This window comes from Syngnathus leptorhynchus, chromosome 7, assembly GCF_054491065.1.
Source record: "Syngnathus leptorhynchus isolate UIUO chromosome 7, UIUO_Slep, whole genome shotgun sequence".
NCBI classification, from domain to species: domain Eukaryota; kingdom Metazoa; phylum Chordata; class Actinopteri; order Syngnathiformes; family Syngnathidae; genus Syngnathus; species Syngnathus leptorhynchus.
This window is the reverse complement of record NC_141201.1, coordinates 4350606-4369317: the sequence shown is the minus strand read 5'-3', so window position 1 is coordinate 4369317 and position 18712 is coordinate 4350606. Positions and strand designations below refer to the sequence as shown.

The 18712-nt window shown below is 41.7% G+C and overlaps 2 protein-coding genes across 3 annotated transcripts; both read left to right on the top strand.

The window, feature by feature from the left end:
* The first annotated feature begins 105 nt into the window (after window positions 1-105).
* Window positions 106-1446, top strand: gemin7 (gem (nuclear organelle) associated protein 7). Its single transcript, XM_085916511.1, has 2 exons — window positions 106-249; window positions 421-1446. Exon 2 carries the CDS (start codon window positions 435-437, stop codon window positions 819-821), a length of 387 nt encoding a protein of 128 aa, XP_085772637.1. The 5' UTR covers window positions 106-249; window positions 421-434; the 3' UTR covers window positions 822-1446.
* Window positions 1447-7863: 6417 nt separating this feature from the next.
* bmp16 (bone morphogenetic protein 16) lies at window positions 7864-16829 on the top strand. 2 transcript variants are annotated; one of them, XM_085917218.1, is made up of 4 exons: window positions 7864-8020; window positions 9235-9318; window positions 13029-13402; window positions 13708-16829. In XM_085917218.1, the coding sequence occupies exons 3-4, from the start codon at window positions 13036-13038 to the stop codon at window positions 14655-14657; spliced, it is 1317 nt and encodes a 438-aa protein (XP_085773344.1). In that variant the 5' UTR covers window positions 7864-8020; window positions 9235-9318; window positions 13029-13035; the 3' UTR covers window positions 14658-16829. The 2 variants fall into 2 exon arrangements, with proteins under 2 accessions (XP_085773344.1, XP_085773343.1); XM_085917217.1 differs by lacking the exons at window positions 7864-8020; window positions 9235-9318 and having other exon boundaries at window positions 12806-13402.
* Window positions 16830-18712: the final 1883 nt, after the last annotated feature.

The window sequence follows — 18712 nt, the reverse complement described above, 5'->3', positions numbered from 1 at the left end:
GGCACAATAGTTGATTCAATTATTATTATTATTATTATTATTATTATTATTATTATTATTATTATTATTATTATTATTATTACTTTTTGGACGCGTCATCGAGCTGCACATTTATTTCTATCCACAAGACGGCAGTGGTTAACCTTCTCGTCAACGAGCAGCAAATTAAGTACAGAAGAAGAAGACCGCTCAACGTTGGGTATCTGTGTACGAGTTTGACCGTAGGTTGCTAACTCCAGGGCAGAGTCGGTAAGTGTAATACGCATTTATTTGAATTATTTTATACAATATATGTTAAATTTGTGCCGAGAACTGTGAATGTCACCCAAAACGTGTGTTTTATTTGGAAAAAAAAATACGACAGGAGCACATGACTCCAATGGATCCTTTACTCGCCCATGTTTTGTGTTTGTGATTAAGTCTCAATTTGAAAAATGGCAACACCAGTGCCCGTGCTTCGTCTACCGAGAGGCCCTGACCCTCACAGCCGCGGTTTTGACCCCAACTCCCCTCGCTACATCGCTCTGTGTAGCACGTCCATCGCTTCTTCATCTTCGGCGTGCGCAGACCCGGAAGAGCTTAAACGGGAGCAGCGCGCGCGTACAGAGTTACGAGAGCGCTTCCTTCGGTGTCTGCTGGCCACACGGGACAAGAAAGTGAGCTTAAACATGCACGGTGACGTGACCGTGGACGCCACGTTCGGATGCTGCGACATCGACGTGCTCAATCTGCAGCTGTCCGACTTGCATACTCCGATCGGTGTGCAGAAGGAAGCGCTCATCAGATGCCAGGACGTCGTTTCATATTCTTTTGATTTATGAAGACTTTTTTTTTCTTCTAAGTAAGAATGGACTTGTTCACGTAAAGATGCACATTGTGAGAGGTTTGCCTTTATTTGACTCAACAACTTCAGCAAACCAAAAGCACTATCTGCTTTCTGAACACAAGGTGGCGGCATAGACTCATGTTTTTCTAGGTGAGGTCAGCATGGGGCGGAAAGCATTGTTCCATTTTGGAAAAGTTGAATTTTATATAAAAAGAAAAAAAATGTATGAGCTTTTGTATTGTACATGTGTCTAAAAGCCACTGCATTTGTGTCTACGAGCCACTGCATATGTCAATATTTCACCACCAATATTGTGCCAATTACATTTGAAAAACCTTGCAGTCCCTATTTCAAACTTTAGATTCTCTCTCTCTTTTTTCTTTTCTATGTAGAAACATTCAGTACACATCCCAACCATGTTTGATATGTAAAGTTTTGTGACTGGCTTTAGACAATGAAAATAAAAATAAAAAATACAAGTAACTAAAGGGCAATGGCACTTTTTTTTTTTTTGCAATAAATAGTGATGGCAATAATTTTTTTTAACCTGCTTGTCAGAGAATAAATGCAGTTGAAATGCTAATTCATTCAGTGGTTTGTATACTTTTGAACATTTTTTTTTTTCATGATGGGAAATTGGTTTCCATAATTTCCATTTAAAGGCTGCAAAAAAAAGGATGTACAATAGTTGAATTAATTTCCAATTAAATGTATTGATGTACTTTTGCGCTAAAACAAGTGACTCATAAATTTTGTCAAAATTAGATATAACCTTGGCAAATCTATTTATTTGAGTGTATTTATCTCAAAAAGCAAAATCCACACTAGGTGACCTTTAAACAAAACGAAAATTTGCAATTTTTTTCTCCTCTAATTCAAGCAAGTCAAACAGTGATCACATGGCATGTCTTTCATGTAGCATTCCGAGCTGCAGGATTCCTCATTGTTGTGCCAGTCTGATGAGCAGGGGACATCAATACTATTTAATCTACCTAAAAGGTGTATTTTGCGACTTCCAATAAGTCATTTTATTTGAGTGCCATTAGGCGGCCGGGCTCCGCCTGCGTCTTTTTTCTCCTTTTTTTTTTTTTTTTTTGTACCTGAATTATCCGACCACTCAATGGAGACAGTCATCAATGAGGGAGTGACTCATCCCTCCTCTTCGCCCTCCCTAATCCAAAATATGACTTGAATGACGTCATCGGGGACACTGTGATTAAATCAGGAAGCCCTGAAGGACGAGCAAGGTTAATTTTATTTACGCAGACATGCTTGTTTTGTGGGCAGCATCCTCAGACGGTCACTTCTCACCTCTGTGAATACCAGTCTGATAATATTACCATAATTCATTGGGATAAAAATGAATAAAAAAACAACAACTGGGTATTCTGGAATAATTTCAGAGACACATTTCTCATCCCTGTGATGATCAATTCCAAGAGTGAGTTGAATTATTACGGCAGCTTCTATTTGTAACCGTTCGGGAAGACACAGTCTCACTGTTATCTCCTCACACTTTCCTGCTAGTCCCCACTTTCAGAAGCAAAACATCATGTGTGTGTTGGTGTACAGTTGGTCAGTCAGTTGGTCCAAGGAATCTGACCCTAACATGCAGCCGGTCGACAGGAAGCACATTCAGAAGTCCTTCCTGTTTGTGGCTCTCTCTCACATTTCCTGGCAAGTGTCTGATAACTTTTAAAAGCACTTCATCATCCTTTACCCAAACCCAGACTGAAATAACTGGGAAGTGACCTCACGCTTAATTTATTTTTAGTATGTTTCTTTTTGACATCTTTAAACGGATAAAATATTTAAACATTTCAAAAGAATCTGCGCACAATTTTACATAAATGACAAGAATTTGTTTGCTTTGCTTGTTGCTTTTTGGGGGAAAAAAATAACCTATTAGAGAAGTAACTTTTTCTTCAAAGTAACTTTGGTCTAGCAGACCACAAGACCATTGTTTATATGATTAAACCTACCGGAGTGAATCGAACATTATAGTGTTAATGAAAAATAAAGTAAATTGTCTTTTGGAGCTCCTCCGCAGACTGGGACACATTAATAAAATTGTTTGGTTCCATTTCCAGAACCTAAACTTTAAATATCAATATGTTTCTACGCTACTTAAGATGAGGCCTAGTTGCTATCTGTAGCAAGCTAAGCTAACAACTGCTCCTGGTTTGTACAGTCCAATTCCTTTTCACTTTCAAATAATTAGAATACTAAATGGATATCTAATAGGCTTTATATAAGCAGTCATGCTCCATAAAATAGGCCTTGTTCTACTTCATTCCTTTCAGTGGCGGAAATATGCTTTCAAAATGGTGTGACAACCGCTAAAGCCTAGCTTGTTTTACATCAGGATAGCGCCATATTTTGGATAAGTTAGTTGAGTCGCTTCAATTCCCATTCATTGACAGTGTGGATGTTGGTGTCTCTACACCATTCATTGGATCTATATGGTCTTTAAAAGTTCCGATAAGTCGAAAGTATACAGTACAATGAGTTTTGAGGTTGCTTGTTTAAAACCGTGACATAGTTGGCCATTGCATGGTGTTTTCAATGCAGCCACAATAGGAATGGCTGAGTCACTGTTAGTCTTTAGACATATTTGAGCGGCTATCAGCGGGGAATGTTGGAGGAGCTCCAGTGATTGTGAGGGCCAGGAGCCTTGTGGCAGCCTCACTTCCTGACTCCAGCAGCCCGGGGAGATAAAGACGGAGCATAGCCGCATTGGAACATTGGCCGTATGTTTATATACAACCGCAATTTTTGAGTATGGAACGTCTGTTTCAGGGTAGACTGCTTGTGCCAAAGAATTCAAAGTACAGTTTACATGAGAAGGCCCGGCGCCACTTGTTTTTGCTGTGATTCCCTTCTCTCAGCTTCTTCTTCTACACAAAATGGTTCATTATTGGACGAATCAATTCTCGTGCGCGACGAAGACGAGCGTCACGTGTGTCGTCCGGCTTCATTCTAGACAGGAAGTCACAGAAAAGATGAGGGGAGGAGAAAGGAAGCGGCAATTAGATGGCCATTAAAGTTATCTTAATTTTTCTGTAAGAGCCCATCAAAGTCCACTCCCTGTCCCGTTGGGGTAAACACAGGAAGATGGCCGCCGTGATGCGGTGGAGCTGCTGACGTCCTACCGCCACTTGGACGATTATATACCAACCCTGAGAAATTAGAACTCAAACGAACTCCCGCGGTGTCACACAAGTGCTTTCGCAGTGGCAGTGGGATCGTATTCTCATGATCAACAGCGACTTTTAACCGCCACCTACAAGATGCTAGAGTACTTTTCCATTGTTCCGTACTCACCTGTTTTCCCCGCTGCTCCGCCCACACACCCCTCACACATCTTAAATCACTTAATCTACGTTACTTAATTCGCTTTCTCTCATCTTTGGCTTAATCAAAACAGTGCCGAAGCTGAATTAATTGCTTCTAATTCTACTCAAGACACGCGCTCACATCTCTAGCCGACAGCAATCTCTCCATCTTTTATTCTTCTCCCCATGAGACGTGATTTACTTGTGTCAGGGACAAGGACATCTGCCTATTAGGAAGTGCCTCTGACGTAGGTATCCACGTCCCCCTCCTTCTTATTATCCCCCCCCTTCCTCATCTACCTTCTTCTCCCGCTTCTCCTCCTCCTCCTTGCCTTACTCAAATTGGGGTCGTCAACCTTTTATCGTGCAGACTGGTGAATCATCAGCGAGACTTGCGCCACAGCGAAACACCAAGGGACGCTTGCCATCCCGCCCGCCCGCCCACCAACCTGCCCGCCCAGGATGCTTTTCCGTCTTTCTTCCCATATTAGCAGGGTAACCCGACATTGTCTGCTCTCTACTGTCGCATCACTCAGAGAGGACAAAGACACGGTGGTGGGACGTCAGTGGAGGCGTGGCGATGGCTGGGAGCAACAGTACAATGCTTACATGCTAATAGTAAAGTCTCAAAAAACAATCCTAATGCATCAAAGTTCTTTTGGGAAGCCATTAAATGTCCTCTACTTAAGATTGCGCCCCAACATTAGCCCAGATCATAAAAGGATAGGTGTTGGATCAAGATCGAGCTAAGTCTGTAAGGTCATACCCTTAGCGATATTGGCATTTGAACCAAAGTGTTCCCGTCCAGAGACTTGACTTTGGAACTGATTTTCAGTTCAAGACCCATTCAATTTCTCTTTAGGGAAGGGCGGAGCTCTGTTTATCAAGACATAAAGTATCTCGGAAAAGTAGACACCAGTTGAATCTGAGGTTTTGCTTTCAAAGTAGTTGACGGGTAAGGCCCATGGGAGACATCAATTATTCGAGTACAGGTGTAGAAATTGTCTTCATAACTGAGAAGATCATGAGTCATTACGAGCATTGGTGTGTGTCTTTGTAGAACCCCAGATTTGTGAGTTCTTGGAGGTAGAAAGTTCAAAATGGTTCAACAAATGTCCAACTTCTGACTAATTCTAACAGTTCTGTCCCTTAGCTGGAACAGGGACAACATCTCAACCTCTTGGGGCACAGCTCTGTTTTGTACATCAGCTTCACTCGACACACTTACTGTATACACTTTGATAGCAAGACCTTGTAACTCCCACCAGCTGTACCACTTACGAATGTTTACAACTGAGCCAGATGTGGGAAAGCAGCATCTTGACTTAATGCAGCCAGAGATTATTTGCTGATGTTATCTGACTGATGGAATCTGCATAAACAGAGATGCTACAAAGCAAGTGGAGCATATCTGAGCTTTTAAACTGCTAGCAATGCATAAACAAAACTCATGTTCTTCCTTTTGGTTACATTTCTATACAGCAGTACATGAAATCCAACTCATATTTTGGCTGTTGCAGATATCAATGAGTACAGATGTAGAGATGGTTACATCCTGATACGCATCATATGATGACTTTACCAATGCAGGGTATAAAAATTTACTATTTGCCCCAAGCACTGGGAATGCATTTTCACGGTAACCCACTGAGACGACGGACCACACCTGGACACAGCTGGACCATGAAGGTTTACCTTGTTCTGGGCCCCATACATCTGTGGCGATAGGACACACAAGAAGATCTATAAATAAAGATTATGAAGATGCTCACAAACTCCAGACCTTTAAAGGTACACCAGAAGTCAGCTGCTTGTATCCTGCGTGGGTTGCAGTATTTGTTTAGTTGGGATGAGAAATTGGTCGAGTCACATTGTGTCAACATGAAAGGTCAGTTTCCTGTTACTACTTCTACTACCCACACCACATTTACAAAGCTATAATTTACAAGAAAAAAAAAATCACGCTAACATTGGTAGACCTCGCAAAGTACTATTTCCAGAAATACGGTATTTAATTCCTAATTCCTGCTCCTTATTCATAAACATTGAGCTCAGGATAAAGGAATGACATCTTATCAGTGCAAAAAAACTCAACTGCGGAATTTGTCAGCGGTGAATGAAAAAACATCAGACCTTGTTTGTGTGTGTGTGTGTGTGTGTGTGTGTGTGTGTGTGTGTGTGTGTGTGTGTGTGTGTGTGTATGTGTGTGTCTGTCTGTCTTTGTACATAATTCTACTGGAGCACATCCCTGTATTGCATTAATACAATTTTGTCTTTGTCTCCTTCTCTACTTTCAGACATCCATTTGTCCTTCCCGACTAAAAACCCTCACAAATCATCCACTTCAATTATTATTATTTTTTTCATTGTGTTTGCAAAGTCATTCCTAAGATGTAGGCTTTGATATAATGCCCTAAAAGTAATATGCACTAAGTCTTTACTGGAAGTGACGGCAAAAAGAATCATGAAAAAAGAAACTTATCATGTTATCATATTTTTTGACACAAACTTTAGGAATATCTTCTCGTATTGATCAACCTTTTGAGTCCAAATGTTTGTGCTCTTTGACAAGAAGTCATGAGTAAGCATGTTAGCTTGCTAGCTGCTAATTAGCCGTTGGTGTCTTGCTCACCTGTCATGTCAACAGTAGGCTACAATATTTCTTAACATGTTGGATATCTTATTAAGAATTAGAAAAATAAAAAATGACAACGCAAGTCAAAATATCACAACAAAAAAGTCGTTTGTGGCCTCTGAATCTAAGTGTGCCTAATCATTTTGTGCTGTTTCATTTTAGCTCTAGTGAGGTTGGGTCTGAAAATAGGATTTGTGACAATAGTCATCAAAAAGGTTCATTTAAGAAACGATGGCTTAGAGTCACGTCACGTTCCTCTCGAAGGAATTAATCACCTTAAGTGTTGCAACATCAATCTTTGCCCATTTCATAGCTATTGGGGTACTTTACTTTCATGACTCACCCTACTTTGTCATGCAGTCCTCTGTGGGACAATTGGATTTTGGCTAAACGAGACAAATGAGCTAACCATTAATCTCCATTGTATTTGTAAATTACACAAACAACAGTTTGCATTTAGTCCACATATATTTGCGTCATTTCAGAACTAATTCAACAAGTTTGTGTGCAAGGAGTGAGATGACTTTGAAATTCTAGAAACAGCCTGGTGGAAGCTAGCTAAATTGGCTCAGGAAGAGGAAAGAAGCCGTGTGCCACGCAGGAGAAAGAACAAGATGCGATGACAACCGCTGTAACCTTGCTGTATTGCTTGTTCATATGTCATCAAGCAGATCGCCGTCTCGGTTCACCAAGGACACGCGGACGGCGCAGTTTGCGACCATTTCGCTACGCAACTGCAGTGTCATGAATCGCAAAAACTATTGCTCGACAGAATGCATCATTGTTTAAGCTAGCTAAACCAACAATCTACTAACTGACAGAAGAATAAATGCTTTTCCTCTCGAGAGCAAAAGGTCCATAATTAATCCTAAATGCCATCTTGTAAAAACATTTTTTTTTTTGTTTTACGAACCCTCTGGCCCCCCCAAGGAAAAAAATCCTAGCTCCGCCTATGCAAAGTCTAACATAATGGTGAAAGTGTTTATTAAAGGATTTTCTAAATAAATAACTTTTAACATTTAACATTAACATTTAACAACCGATTTTCTACTCTATTCTAAGATACGGCAACGATGGATGACTTGCGAAGAGAGTGCTGAAAAGTTTCTCTCCACCCCCGTCAGCGGAAGTCAGCGGGACAAGGCAGTAGACGTCTTTTCCAGAGGATGGGAAACCTGGAGGCTGGAATTGACTCTCATTTGGAAGGAGGAGGAGGAGGCAGCGGTCAGTAGCGCTGCAGATCACATGTGACATGTCTAGTAGCTAGTAATGCCTCGAGACATTTGACCCACATTTCTCAGCTTGTAGCACACATTAAAAATGATAACATGATGTGTAGGTTTATTAATGGTATCATGTCTTTATTAAGATTTAAAGTAATGGCTCATAAATGTTATTAACATAAGAAGCTGACAGCGAAAATTGTGATATAACAGTATTTTGAGTCGAGTGAGTGATAAACTAGATAGAAAATGAGCCAAGATAGACTGATGCCAATTTGGAAATGACATTTTGCCTTCTTGAGGAAAACAATGCGAGTGTGCGTCTGTATGACAAGTTGTGTGCGTCCATGTTGTGATGAATGAGAAGGTTTCGCATGTGTGTGCGCTAAGATGCGAGACGATGCATTCTAAAGAGACGTTTGCTCATGGGCCAACTTCATGAATACAAATTACAGAAAGGACGGGTGCACCTTGCATCCCCCCCCCCCCCCCCCCCTGGCTAATAGTGAACAAGCACTGCCTACCTTTTTTTTTCTCTCCATCTTCCATCCAATCACAAAAGTAAACTGCGCTGACTTCACGGGCCGCTGACTCATCCATTCATACATTTTGGTTTTATTATATATTATAACCAAATCCCATTCAGAGTTATAGTGGCCAAGTATTTATAATAAAGGAGCCATTGTCCCGCAGCAATGGCGCTAGTGAAACACGGCAGGTGAGTTTGTTTCAGTAGTCGACGTGTGGGGTAAAAAAAGCTAAATTGTTACTTTGCTTAATATTGTGTACTGGTTTAGTTTCTTAAACTTGATAGTGGCTAGGAAAAATTCAACCGGTCCTCACTTTGAGATAGAAAAGGCAAGTGTGTGTGTGTGTGTGTCTGTGTGAGAGAGAGAGAGAGGAAAAAAAGAGAGAGAGAAAAAAGAGAGTGTGAGAGAAAAAGGGGGAGGAGTCAGTAAAGGAAGGGAGTGGGACAATATAGTAAGAAGGTTGAGGTCCAACAGGGAGTTGATCCACTCACACACACTCGTGCGCACACATTAGCACCTGCACAAGTGTTTTAAGCGCAGGTGGAAAGTGTACCTTTGGATACAACATGGAGGGAGTATTATCCATCATAGAATATTTACATGACACAGATGTATATTCGCTCTAGTCAGGAAAAGTAAGACAATAGTCCCACACAAGACTTGACACCATCCAATCTGTCCAAAGGAGCAGGAGGGAGAACCGAGGGATCGGAACACTGGAGCTCAAGGATAAGCCATGGACACTGCGTGCATCCCGACACACCTGGAGGTGAGTCCAAGCATGCATACACACATCTCAGGAGCAATTCTGTGATAGTTTGGTACAGATATTTTTTTACTGTATATTTATTCAAATGTGAGTAAAATGTTACAAATATAATAAATGAATGCATTTAACACATTAGCAAAACTCGATTCAATTACATTATTTTAAAGGTCGGAGTTAGAGTCATCGTAACAAAATGTAAAGTTATGACATGAGCAGGTGTCGAGAAGTGCGGCGATACTGATACAATGACCGTTGCGCCACTAATCAACTCATCAATCAGCTTCATTTGTCAATTTGTCAATCTGAGTGCTTCAAGTCCCACCATGATGACCAACATTAAAATACAGTAGCATAGTAGGTCTAAGTGTTCGTGAAAAAAAAAAAAATCTTATTTCAAGTCATTATAACATTAATCACTGTTTGACCATTAGTGCAAAAGTTAAATACAACTGAAGTGTATTTGGGCAGTGATTCTTTCAAGTACCATTAGGGTGAGCCGGAGTTCCACGAGCAGTACATTTTGAGACTCACTGTACAAATTATTTCAATGAAATACTTCATTGTGTTCCGTAAAAAGATTTAATCTAAGTTTCGCGTTTTGAGTCGAACAATAGTGCTGAGATGAGACGATGGTAAGATTCATACGTATGATTTACCATTACCTGTTTTGGGATTAGCCAAAACGCTTCATTTTTACTTAATCCTTTTTTGAACCTCCACAGCCACCGTATAATGAACCAGCACGCAAACGATACCCTTTAACAAAGTAACTAGCACTATTTTGAGAACAAATAATTTGACATCGACATGAATGGTGGCTACTACTGCAGTGCATTGTGGGACTTGTAGTATCAATGCTCTACATTAGACATAACGCTCCAAATGTTGATTAAAAAATTATGAATACATGAAACTCTAATGACTTCTGTCACCACCAGTGGTATTTTTAGGTGTTCTTAGATGACATTTCGGACTGCTTGAGCAGTCAAAAGAGGCCCATTGGTCTGGAAGTATGCTGCTGAAGACATTAGTCACACTGGGGAAAACACACACACACACACGCACGGACGCACACACACACATACAAACACAGCAGTTGCTCAATCCAAACTCCAGTGCTCTATAAGCTACCTGACTAGTGTTCCCATTATGAGTTCAAAGAGCAGCAGGTAATTGAGCCAGCGCGTTGTGAGGCCGCCGAGGGCGTTATAAATTCAAAAATGTTTTTTCACATTGAGCCGAGCTGTCAGACGAGATGTCAATATTTCCACCCGAAGCTTGTCCATTGTAACATTTGAAATGAATGACTTTTTTTTTTTTATTCCACTCGTTCAACAGCCGTCATGGAAATGAGAGTTGGGTTTATGAATCATAAAAAGTGCTGAGTGCATTGGATTGCACACAAAATATATATATAAAAAAAATGGAACTAAATGTACACCAATATGAAAATAAATGGAGTTAGGACGAACGGGATTTTTAGCTGTCAGGCACTAAGCGAGCTGTAGAGTGAGACTGAACAGTTAGAAAGAGAGCGAGAGAGAAAGAGAGAGGAGGAATTTAGGGAAAAGAAACACGGGAAGAGCAACAGGAAGGGAAAGTTGAGGACCAGGCGTAACATGAAGACAGCGGCGGCGGATAAATCAGCCAGCTGCTGTGACACTAGGGGCTGTCCGTGTGCCGCGCACTCTTCCGCAAAAACACCATTCATAGAAGGTTTTGGAAAAATGGAATCAAATGGGGGTGGAGCCATTCAGGGAAAATGAGTGATGCTTTTATGTCATCTAAATGTAATATCGAAGGATTGATTACTCGATTGTTTGTTGTGGCCTTTTTAAATCAATTGATATTTTATGTTATGTTAAAATCTAGAGTGACAATATTTATGGAAGCATTGTCTCTGTTTAAAAAAAAAAAAAAAAGGAAGAGGAAAAGGCATGTTGGAATCAACAGATAAAAAGAGAGGATGGAAGTTTATCGCCACACTGTCTGCTGTTCTGGGAGGTCAGGTCACATCCAATATGTCTCACAGCAGACGCTGCCTTAAAACCTTCTTTTCACCTTTGCCTGAAAACATTCATCATAGTGTTTTTTTTTTTTTTTTTTAAGTCCAAAGGGAACATTGGATAGAAAAAAAAAAGGTCTCTGTGAGGAGGAGTCATAAAAATGTCAATGTAGTGGTAGGTGGAGCCAACATGACATAAAACTGCTTTATTCTCTTTTTATTCTTGTGATACCTTGTTCTTATTCACACTTAATTTACCAAACATTATTCCTTCATTCTTGGGAAATATTCATCTCCTCATATCATTTATGCTCCTAATATTATTACATATTTTTTGTAACGTTACCGCTTACATTTGTTATTTTTTTTATTAAAGTTAAATATGTTTTTTTACAACTTCGTGACTTTTTCCTCATGGTTTTTAGTCTTACAATAAAGATTTGTATAATATTTAATATTCAGACTTTTTAAAAAATCTTTTCAAGTTCCCTTTTATAGTCAAATATTTTTTTTACAGCTTCATGACTTTTACCTTGTGCTTTTTAGTCGTACAATTAAGATTTATATAATATTTAATATTCTGACTTTTTTTTTTCTTCTCAAAAATGAACTTTTTCCCCAGCAACTTTACTGTCAGTATTTTTTTTTTTTTTTTTGTGCATCTCTGCGCCCAGCCCCTGCCGTGTGAACCTTTGAACCTCTCCTTGTCTTTTAGTAGGTCAGTAAAGTACAGAGTGATGTCTTGTGCTTGTCCTCAATGCGCTTTTAGCAACCTGGGGAGAAGCGTCTCGTCTGTAATTGTCCAGCACTGCCTTCGCCTCAGGTGAAACGCTCCCTGCCGGGCGGGGCGGGCCATCGGGCTGTAACGGCCGGGGCCGCCACGATCCCACGCTGCTTTTCTCGTGCCCTTTGAACCCACGTCGGCCTTACGCAATTATGTCGGCATAAAAGCATAAACAGATACGGTCACACCTGTAACCTCACTCTAACCCTTTTTTTTTGACAGTGTGGCTAGATTAGCGGGCCATTACGGTGTCATTACGTGTTCGCTTGAGGCCCGAACGCCTCGCTTATCTTGCCGTTAATCGATTCGATGGCTCGTAAAGAGATAAAGGAGAGCAGACTATGGTGATAATCGTTTTGGGTTTTTTCATGATAGTAAGTTGTTATTTCATTTTGAGTTTAGTTTTGATTACATTTTAGAGCAGGTAGGTTTTTATTAGTTCTTGAGGGGGGCGTGGTTTATTTTAGCTTTTAGCTTAAATAAACTAAGAAATGGTCACTAAGTGGCATAAAAAAAGTAAAATACAATTCTCAGACAAAAGAAAACATTCCTTTTTTTTTTTTACCTTTACATCAGTTGTGTTTATATATATATTTTTTTGACTTTTTGGTTTTTACACCTCAACGCAATTAGCGCCGTTAGCGCTTTAATGACCGGCTGACTTATTAACATCTGTGTCATGATGGTATGCTGTTAGCTATGGTCGTAATTGTGTGACCTCACAGTTTGTGGTCACGTTCCCGCGCTGACACACATACACACACACACACACACACACACACACACACGTTTTTAGGGCTTGGAGTTAATTAGAAGGGAGAGATAATCAATGCAAGAGATTTCAACAAAAAGCAAAACAAACATCACGCTTGCCCATCTACAGTTTTCCATCATAGTGTTTTGTCTTGTTCCCCATGTTAGGTCCACCATGCTCCTTGCTAACCTCCTGCTCCTCATGGTCCTGCTGCTACCTCAAGCCTCGTCCGGTGGCCAGGGTGACACGGGCAAGGCCGACAATGGCAGGCTTGCCGGCACGTCGGCTGCCACCTCAGACCCGCCGCCGACCGGGTCTCCCCTGGAGCCGAACTTGGCTCAGACCATCCAGAGTCTCCTGCTGAGCCGCCTGGGCCTGCAGTCGCAGCCCAACCCTCGTCCCGACGTGCCGATCCCTCGGTACCTCATGGATCTGTACCGCTTCTACCAGCAGCAGTACCACCTGCTGGAGGACCCTGCCTTCAGCTTCCCCAGCCAGCACGTGCAGCAGGCCAACACCATCCGCAGCTTCCATCACACTGGTAAGACCACCGCGACACACGTCAGTGTCAAAACGAGAGCAAGAAAAGGACCTTTAGCACGTAGCATGGAAAGCTGTATGTTTATCGGCGCTCGGTGATGTGTAAATCTACTTTATGACAGGTGCGGATATCTTTAACAAGTCTCACTTAACAATCTAAACATGGTTCAAGCAAGTACGTGTCTTCATACACGTTGAAAATGTCCTACATATTATTCTTACGTGGCTAAAAAAAGACAAAAAAAGTAAATAAAACCATACTGGAATATTTTGAAATAACAGTTTGCCCCCTTGTTGTTCCCTTAGAGCCCCTCACAGCAGAGGACCAGAAATGGGCGCACATCTCTTTCAACATCTCCTCCATCCCCTTAGAGGAGAAGGTGCTCTCGGCTGAGCTCCGCCTCCTACGATCCGCCAGGACCAGCTCATTGGGCCCCGGACTCCATAGACTGAACCTGTACCTTTCTGGAAACCAGCAGGACCCGACCCTGCTAGAAACCAGACTCCTCACCGCTGAGCCTCAAAGTCATGCAACCGGCAGCCTTTGGGAGACTTTCAGCCTCAAGGCAGAACTTTTCGATTTGGCTGTGAACGAAGCGGACCACCTTGGTTTCCTCCTGGAGGTGGTTTCGGAGAACAGCACCGGTCGGGGAGATGGGGAGCCGCATAAGGGGGGGCACTTGAGGGTTTGCAGGTCGGTGGGGCAGGACGAGCACACCTGGGCCCAAGAGAGACCCCTCCTGGTGACGTATAGCCATGACGGGCGCGGAGAACCTTTGGTCAAGCACGGTAGGAAGAACATCGGCGGGGTGCCTAGGAAAAGCTGGAATAGAGACCAAAAGCGGGGCCGGGATAAAACGTATCAAACGCCAAGCTGGGGGGGCCAAACGGGCAGGGTGAAACGAAACGGAGGTCGCGCGGCCAAGCTCAAACGTCTCTCCCGCAACCGCTGTCGTCGCCATCCCCTCTACGTGGATTTTAACGACGTGGGCTGGCACCAGTGGATCATCGCGCCCAGCGGCTACGACGCCTTCTTCTGCCTGGGCGAGTGCCGTTTCCCCCTGGCCGATCACATGAATTCCTCCAGCCACGCCATGGTGCAGACGTTGGTCAACTCGGTCAACGGCGCCGTGCCGCGGGCCTGCTGCGTGCCCACCTCGCTCAGCCCCATCGCCCTACTCTACCTGGACCCCCAGGACCGTGTAGTGTTGAAGAATTACCAGGACATGGTGGTGGAAGGCTGCGGGTGCCGATAGCGTGGTAAACAGAAACTGTCAGGGTAGGAAGATGATGGCGAGTAAAAGCTCTCCAGTAAGGAAAATCTCAGCCTAAGCAAAAACGTTGCGCCGCTTTTCCATTGTATGGTACCACAAAATGTCAGCTTTTCACTGAGTGTGGCTAATGCAGGCAAAATGGAGACAGTAGAGTTGGACAGCTAAAACGGGGTACACCTATATATCACGAACAGGACCAAATTTGAGCATTTTGACCGCCCCCCCTACTATTATTCAAAGGTCAAAATATCAGGTGTCTTTGTTTTCCCTCATCATTTGTAGTCTCTCATGTTTAAAAAAAATATTTAAAAAAATCTGTGTACCCTGCTTAAATGTATTAAATAGTAACTGACTAGCAGTTGTTTGAGCAGGTACCGTGCAGTTGGAAAACGGGGCAACACTTGTCATTTTTTCGACTTTGTTTTGCGACAGTGATAAAAAGCAGCAATCAAAGAGTATTTACAAAAAAAAAAAAAAACACTACCAAGAGGAAGGCTGAGGTTGTCCTTGAAAGCGCCCGTCACCAGCTATTTAAATACTAAACACATCAACGATGCCGAGAAAGAAAATACAGCGCTCTCGTTCTGAATGTACTCCATTATTATTTAAAAAACAACAACTTTTCTTTGCAGACGTGAAGATGATCTGACTCGATTCCATATCAATCTGCCGCCGTGCCATTCTCTAACTTAAAAATGTATTTAAAGGCTGCAGCGTTGCGGTGTATTTAATCTTGGTGATATTTAAGATAAGATGCACACTCACACAAAGTAAGTTATGGCTTTACATGTTTGTGATTTATGTCAGCTGAACAACATTCACAACATAAGTGGTGTCCACTAACAAAGCTGTGTGTGTGTTGTGTATGAGTGTGTGTGGGTGTTTGGGACTTCGGGGTTGTGTAGACTTTACTTCGCCACGAGGTCAAATAGTCGCTAATAATGGATTTAATCGATTTGTCGAATAGTCAACACAACGACATTTAGATTGTCGATTAGTCAGTAATGGGGTTGAACGGAGTAATCGCCGAGTCAGCTAGTTGTCTTTATTATTCCATAAGGTTTATCAGGAGGTCAACTAGTCACTAATAGACGATTAATTGACTAGTCAACAAGTTGACGATATAATGCTAATGGGGTCTAGCCAATTAGTTTATTCATCCCCAAAGATGTTTATAGCATGATGTCGACAAGTCGCTAATAAGTGATGAAGCTAGGAGTCAAAATGTTGACTTGAAGTTGACTCATCACTACGTGTTTTTGGCATCTTGTCTTCTAATTAGCCTAGAAGGAGGCACAATCTTTATATGTCCGCATGGGTAAAAGAGTACGGAAATAAAAGCAGTTGGCCTCGCTAGCTTTGGCTATTCTGATTGTCGCTAGCATGAATTGACTCTAAAACATTGGTGATAAAACGTCCAATAATACAAATGTTTGAACAAGAATTTATATTACGGCCTGTACCAACATGTACTGTAGAACTTTATGACACTGTGTCATAACAGTTAGGGCAGAACCGAAAATGAGACTCTATTCTCACATACCAAACAACAACACAAATGAAATAGAAACAGTCAATTGTTTTGTATTTGATTCTTTGCCAGTCTGTCAGAAATAAGACTTTAAATGATTGTTTTTACTGTGGTGAAAAAACAACTGACTTCAATTTGACTTCCTTCGCATTGTAGTCCGCGACACAAAAATAAATATTCCACTCAATAGTCATATGATTTTAGATTGAGGACTAGGTGAAGCGATTTTCTGCAAAAAAAATCAGATTTCTAAATTATATGACTATATTACTTCACCAATGACATCATCAGTGACTTATCGACATCAACTACTAGACTTTTATCACGATAGTATTGATTCCAAAAAAGTCTGAAGTTTGAACAACCCCTTGTACAAGTGTGTCAGTGTGCGTGTGTGTGGGTGTGTGTTGTCGCTGCTATCCAAGTGGTCTCGTTCGCTGTGTCTGCATGTACCCATCAGCAAAAAAAAAAAAAACTATGATGACACATTTTTGTGCCTTTCAAAACGACGTGTTCTCTGCTCATTGTTTTTCCAGTGTCGCATTCTCCTCTCACTTTGTGAAAACATCGACGCAGCAACAACAGCAGCTTGTAAAATGTTCAAAATATGACTCCTAATAAAGAAAAACAAACTGAACTTGTGAGAGTTTTCTGTTTCCGTGTGCACACGACCTGCAGTTAGAATTTGTATGAGCCAGAAACAGAAGTGAAGCCAAATTTTGTAAAAAAATAATAATAAAATCAAGATGAGTGCCACTACAATTCATGTCATAGGCTACAACACATCACGGCTCACTTACTGGCCCGTTGATGACCTTTGGCCTTCCTTCTCCATTATCTAATCCCTCCACTGTCCAAAAGCTGTCACTCACTTCCTTCTCTTCTAACAACCCATCCCTTGCTCCCTCTCTCATTCACTCGCTCTCATCTAATCCATCAGTAACGCCTTGCGTCACACTCCGTGAACCAGGAAGTAGCATGCTGATTTTTCTCTTTTTCCCATTTCTGTTGCAATGAAAGCATTCCTGGCACCCCCAGAATGAAAATATCAGTCATTCATTAATTCATGTGCTTTTTTCTTAATTGAAAAAAAAAGTTTACGGTTCAAACCGTTTTTTGTTACACAACTTCGGATGGACAGTGTATGTAAAGAAAAAATAGTTTTTCATGATAATGTTGAGTTCAGTTATATTCAACTTTTAGTTACAGGAAATTTTTTAAAAGGTTTGACATTCAACTCAAAACTGTTGTTTTATAACTTGTGGGGTTTTTTTTTTTTTCTTTTTTTTGCTAAGCGACAGTGTCAACACTCATAGCCGGACATGGCTTAAGCGCCGGTGGCAAAAGCTTCCCTTTTGGACGTCAGACATTTGTAACTAACCCCTTAAGTACACTAAATTGCAGTTTGATACGTATGTGTGTCACACCATAAAATGAGAGAGTCCCAAATCGCTGCGGCAGATGTCAATGACTCCACCAGTTGCACGCTGCCGTGGAGCCCAGTCACATAAAACAAACAGCGTCCCATTCTGAAAACGAACAAGAACAAGCGGACTGAGGCAGGTGTAGCGACTCAGGCCGTCAATCAGGCCCCGGCGCGAGCCAGAAATCCTCTCGGCCGATCCAAGAAAGTAGGCCGTGATTGACTGCGGCATGGAGCTGGATGCGAACGCGAGTAGCAGACAAAGACGACGAGCAACATTCCTCATGAAAACAGCTTTTCCTATCCAGCTCCCCTTCATCCTATTCTTGTAAAAGTTCACGGATGAAAAATGATGTTTTTGCAGGTGTCTCTCAATTTGCTGCATTCCATCTTTTGCTTGCCTGAGCAGCTGCATTTTGAGAGGAAGCTGAGAAGAGTGCTTTCAAATCTTATTAGCTCTTGGAAAGTTTTTACCACTTTTTGATAAAAAAAAAAAAAAAAATCTGGGTCTGTTGATCCACGCCCGTGTTTGACAATAACAGCAGGCCCACTTCCATAGATTGCTCACTTGCATAAGGTGCTTGGTGACGAATGTTCCGACGTCTTTTTAACATCTGGCCAAAGTTCCGATTGGATTTCAGTGCACACCTGAGACCTTTTGCTTCCATTTGTAGCTAAGTGGTAAGGGGCGTTGCCATTGATGAGCACAACTTTCCATACTCGCCAATGTTTTTGTCCAAATGTGTGTTCCCGCTCTACATTCTACAGCCCGTCCGTCATTGATAGTTGTTAAGACACAAAACGCAGAGAATGGGACCAAATGACTTCTTCTCCAGATGTTTACCACCATGAGGGTCTCTACTAAATTAACGGTTTGCAAATGGTAGCCAGGTCTCCTCTCATAGGAACAGCTTCCATTGAAAAGATTTACGGCCACTGTCTCATATCCAATCAGACAAGAAAGTAAAGTAGGAAATCTAACTGGAAAGATTTGACGCGATTGAGACGATTTACAGCTAGAACGTTACTCTGGAGAATATCTTGAGATGTTACAAATCGGCGGGCGGTAGTATTTTCTTTTCC

Bases quoted from the DNA above. Each gene is read 5' to 3' on its own strand.
- gemin7 (XM_085916511.1), top strand. From the start codon at position 435: ATGGCAACACCAGTGCCCGTGCTTCGTCTACCGAGAGGCCCTGACCCT.
- bmp16 (XM_085917217.1), top strand. From the start codon at position 12,937: ATGCAAGAGATTTCAACAAAAAGCAAAACAAACATCACGCTTGCCCAT. The intron at 13,403-13,707 runs GTAAGACCACCG...TTGTTCCCTTAG, and splicing joins CCGCAGCTTCCATCACACTG to AGCCCCTCACAGCAGAGGAC.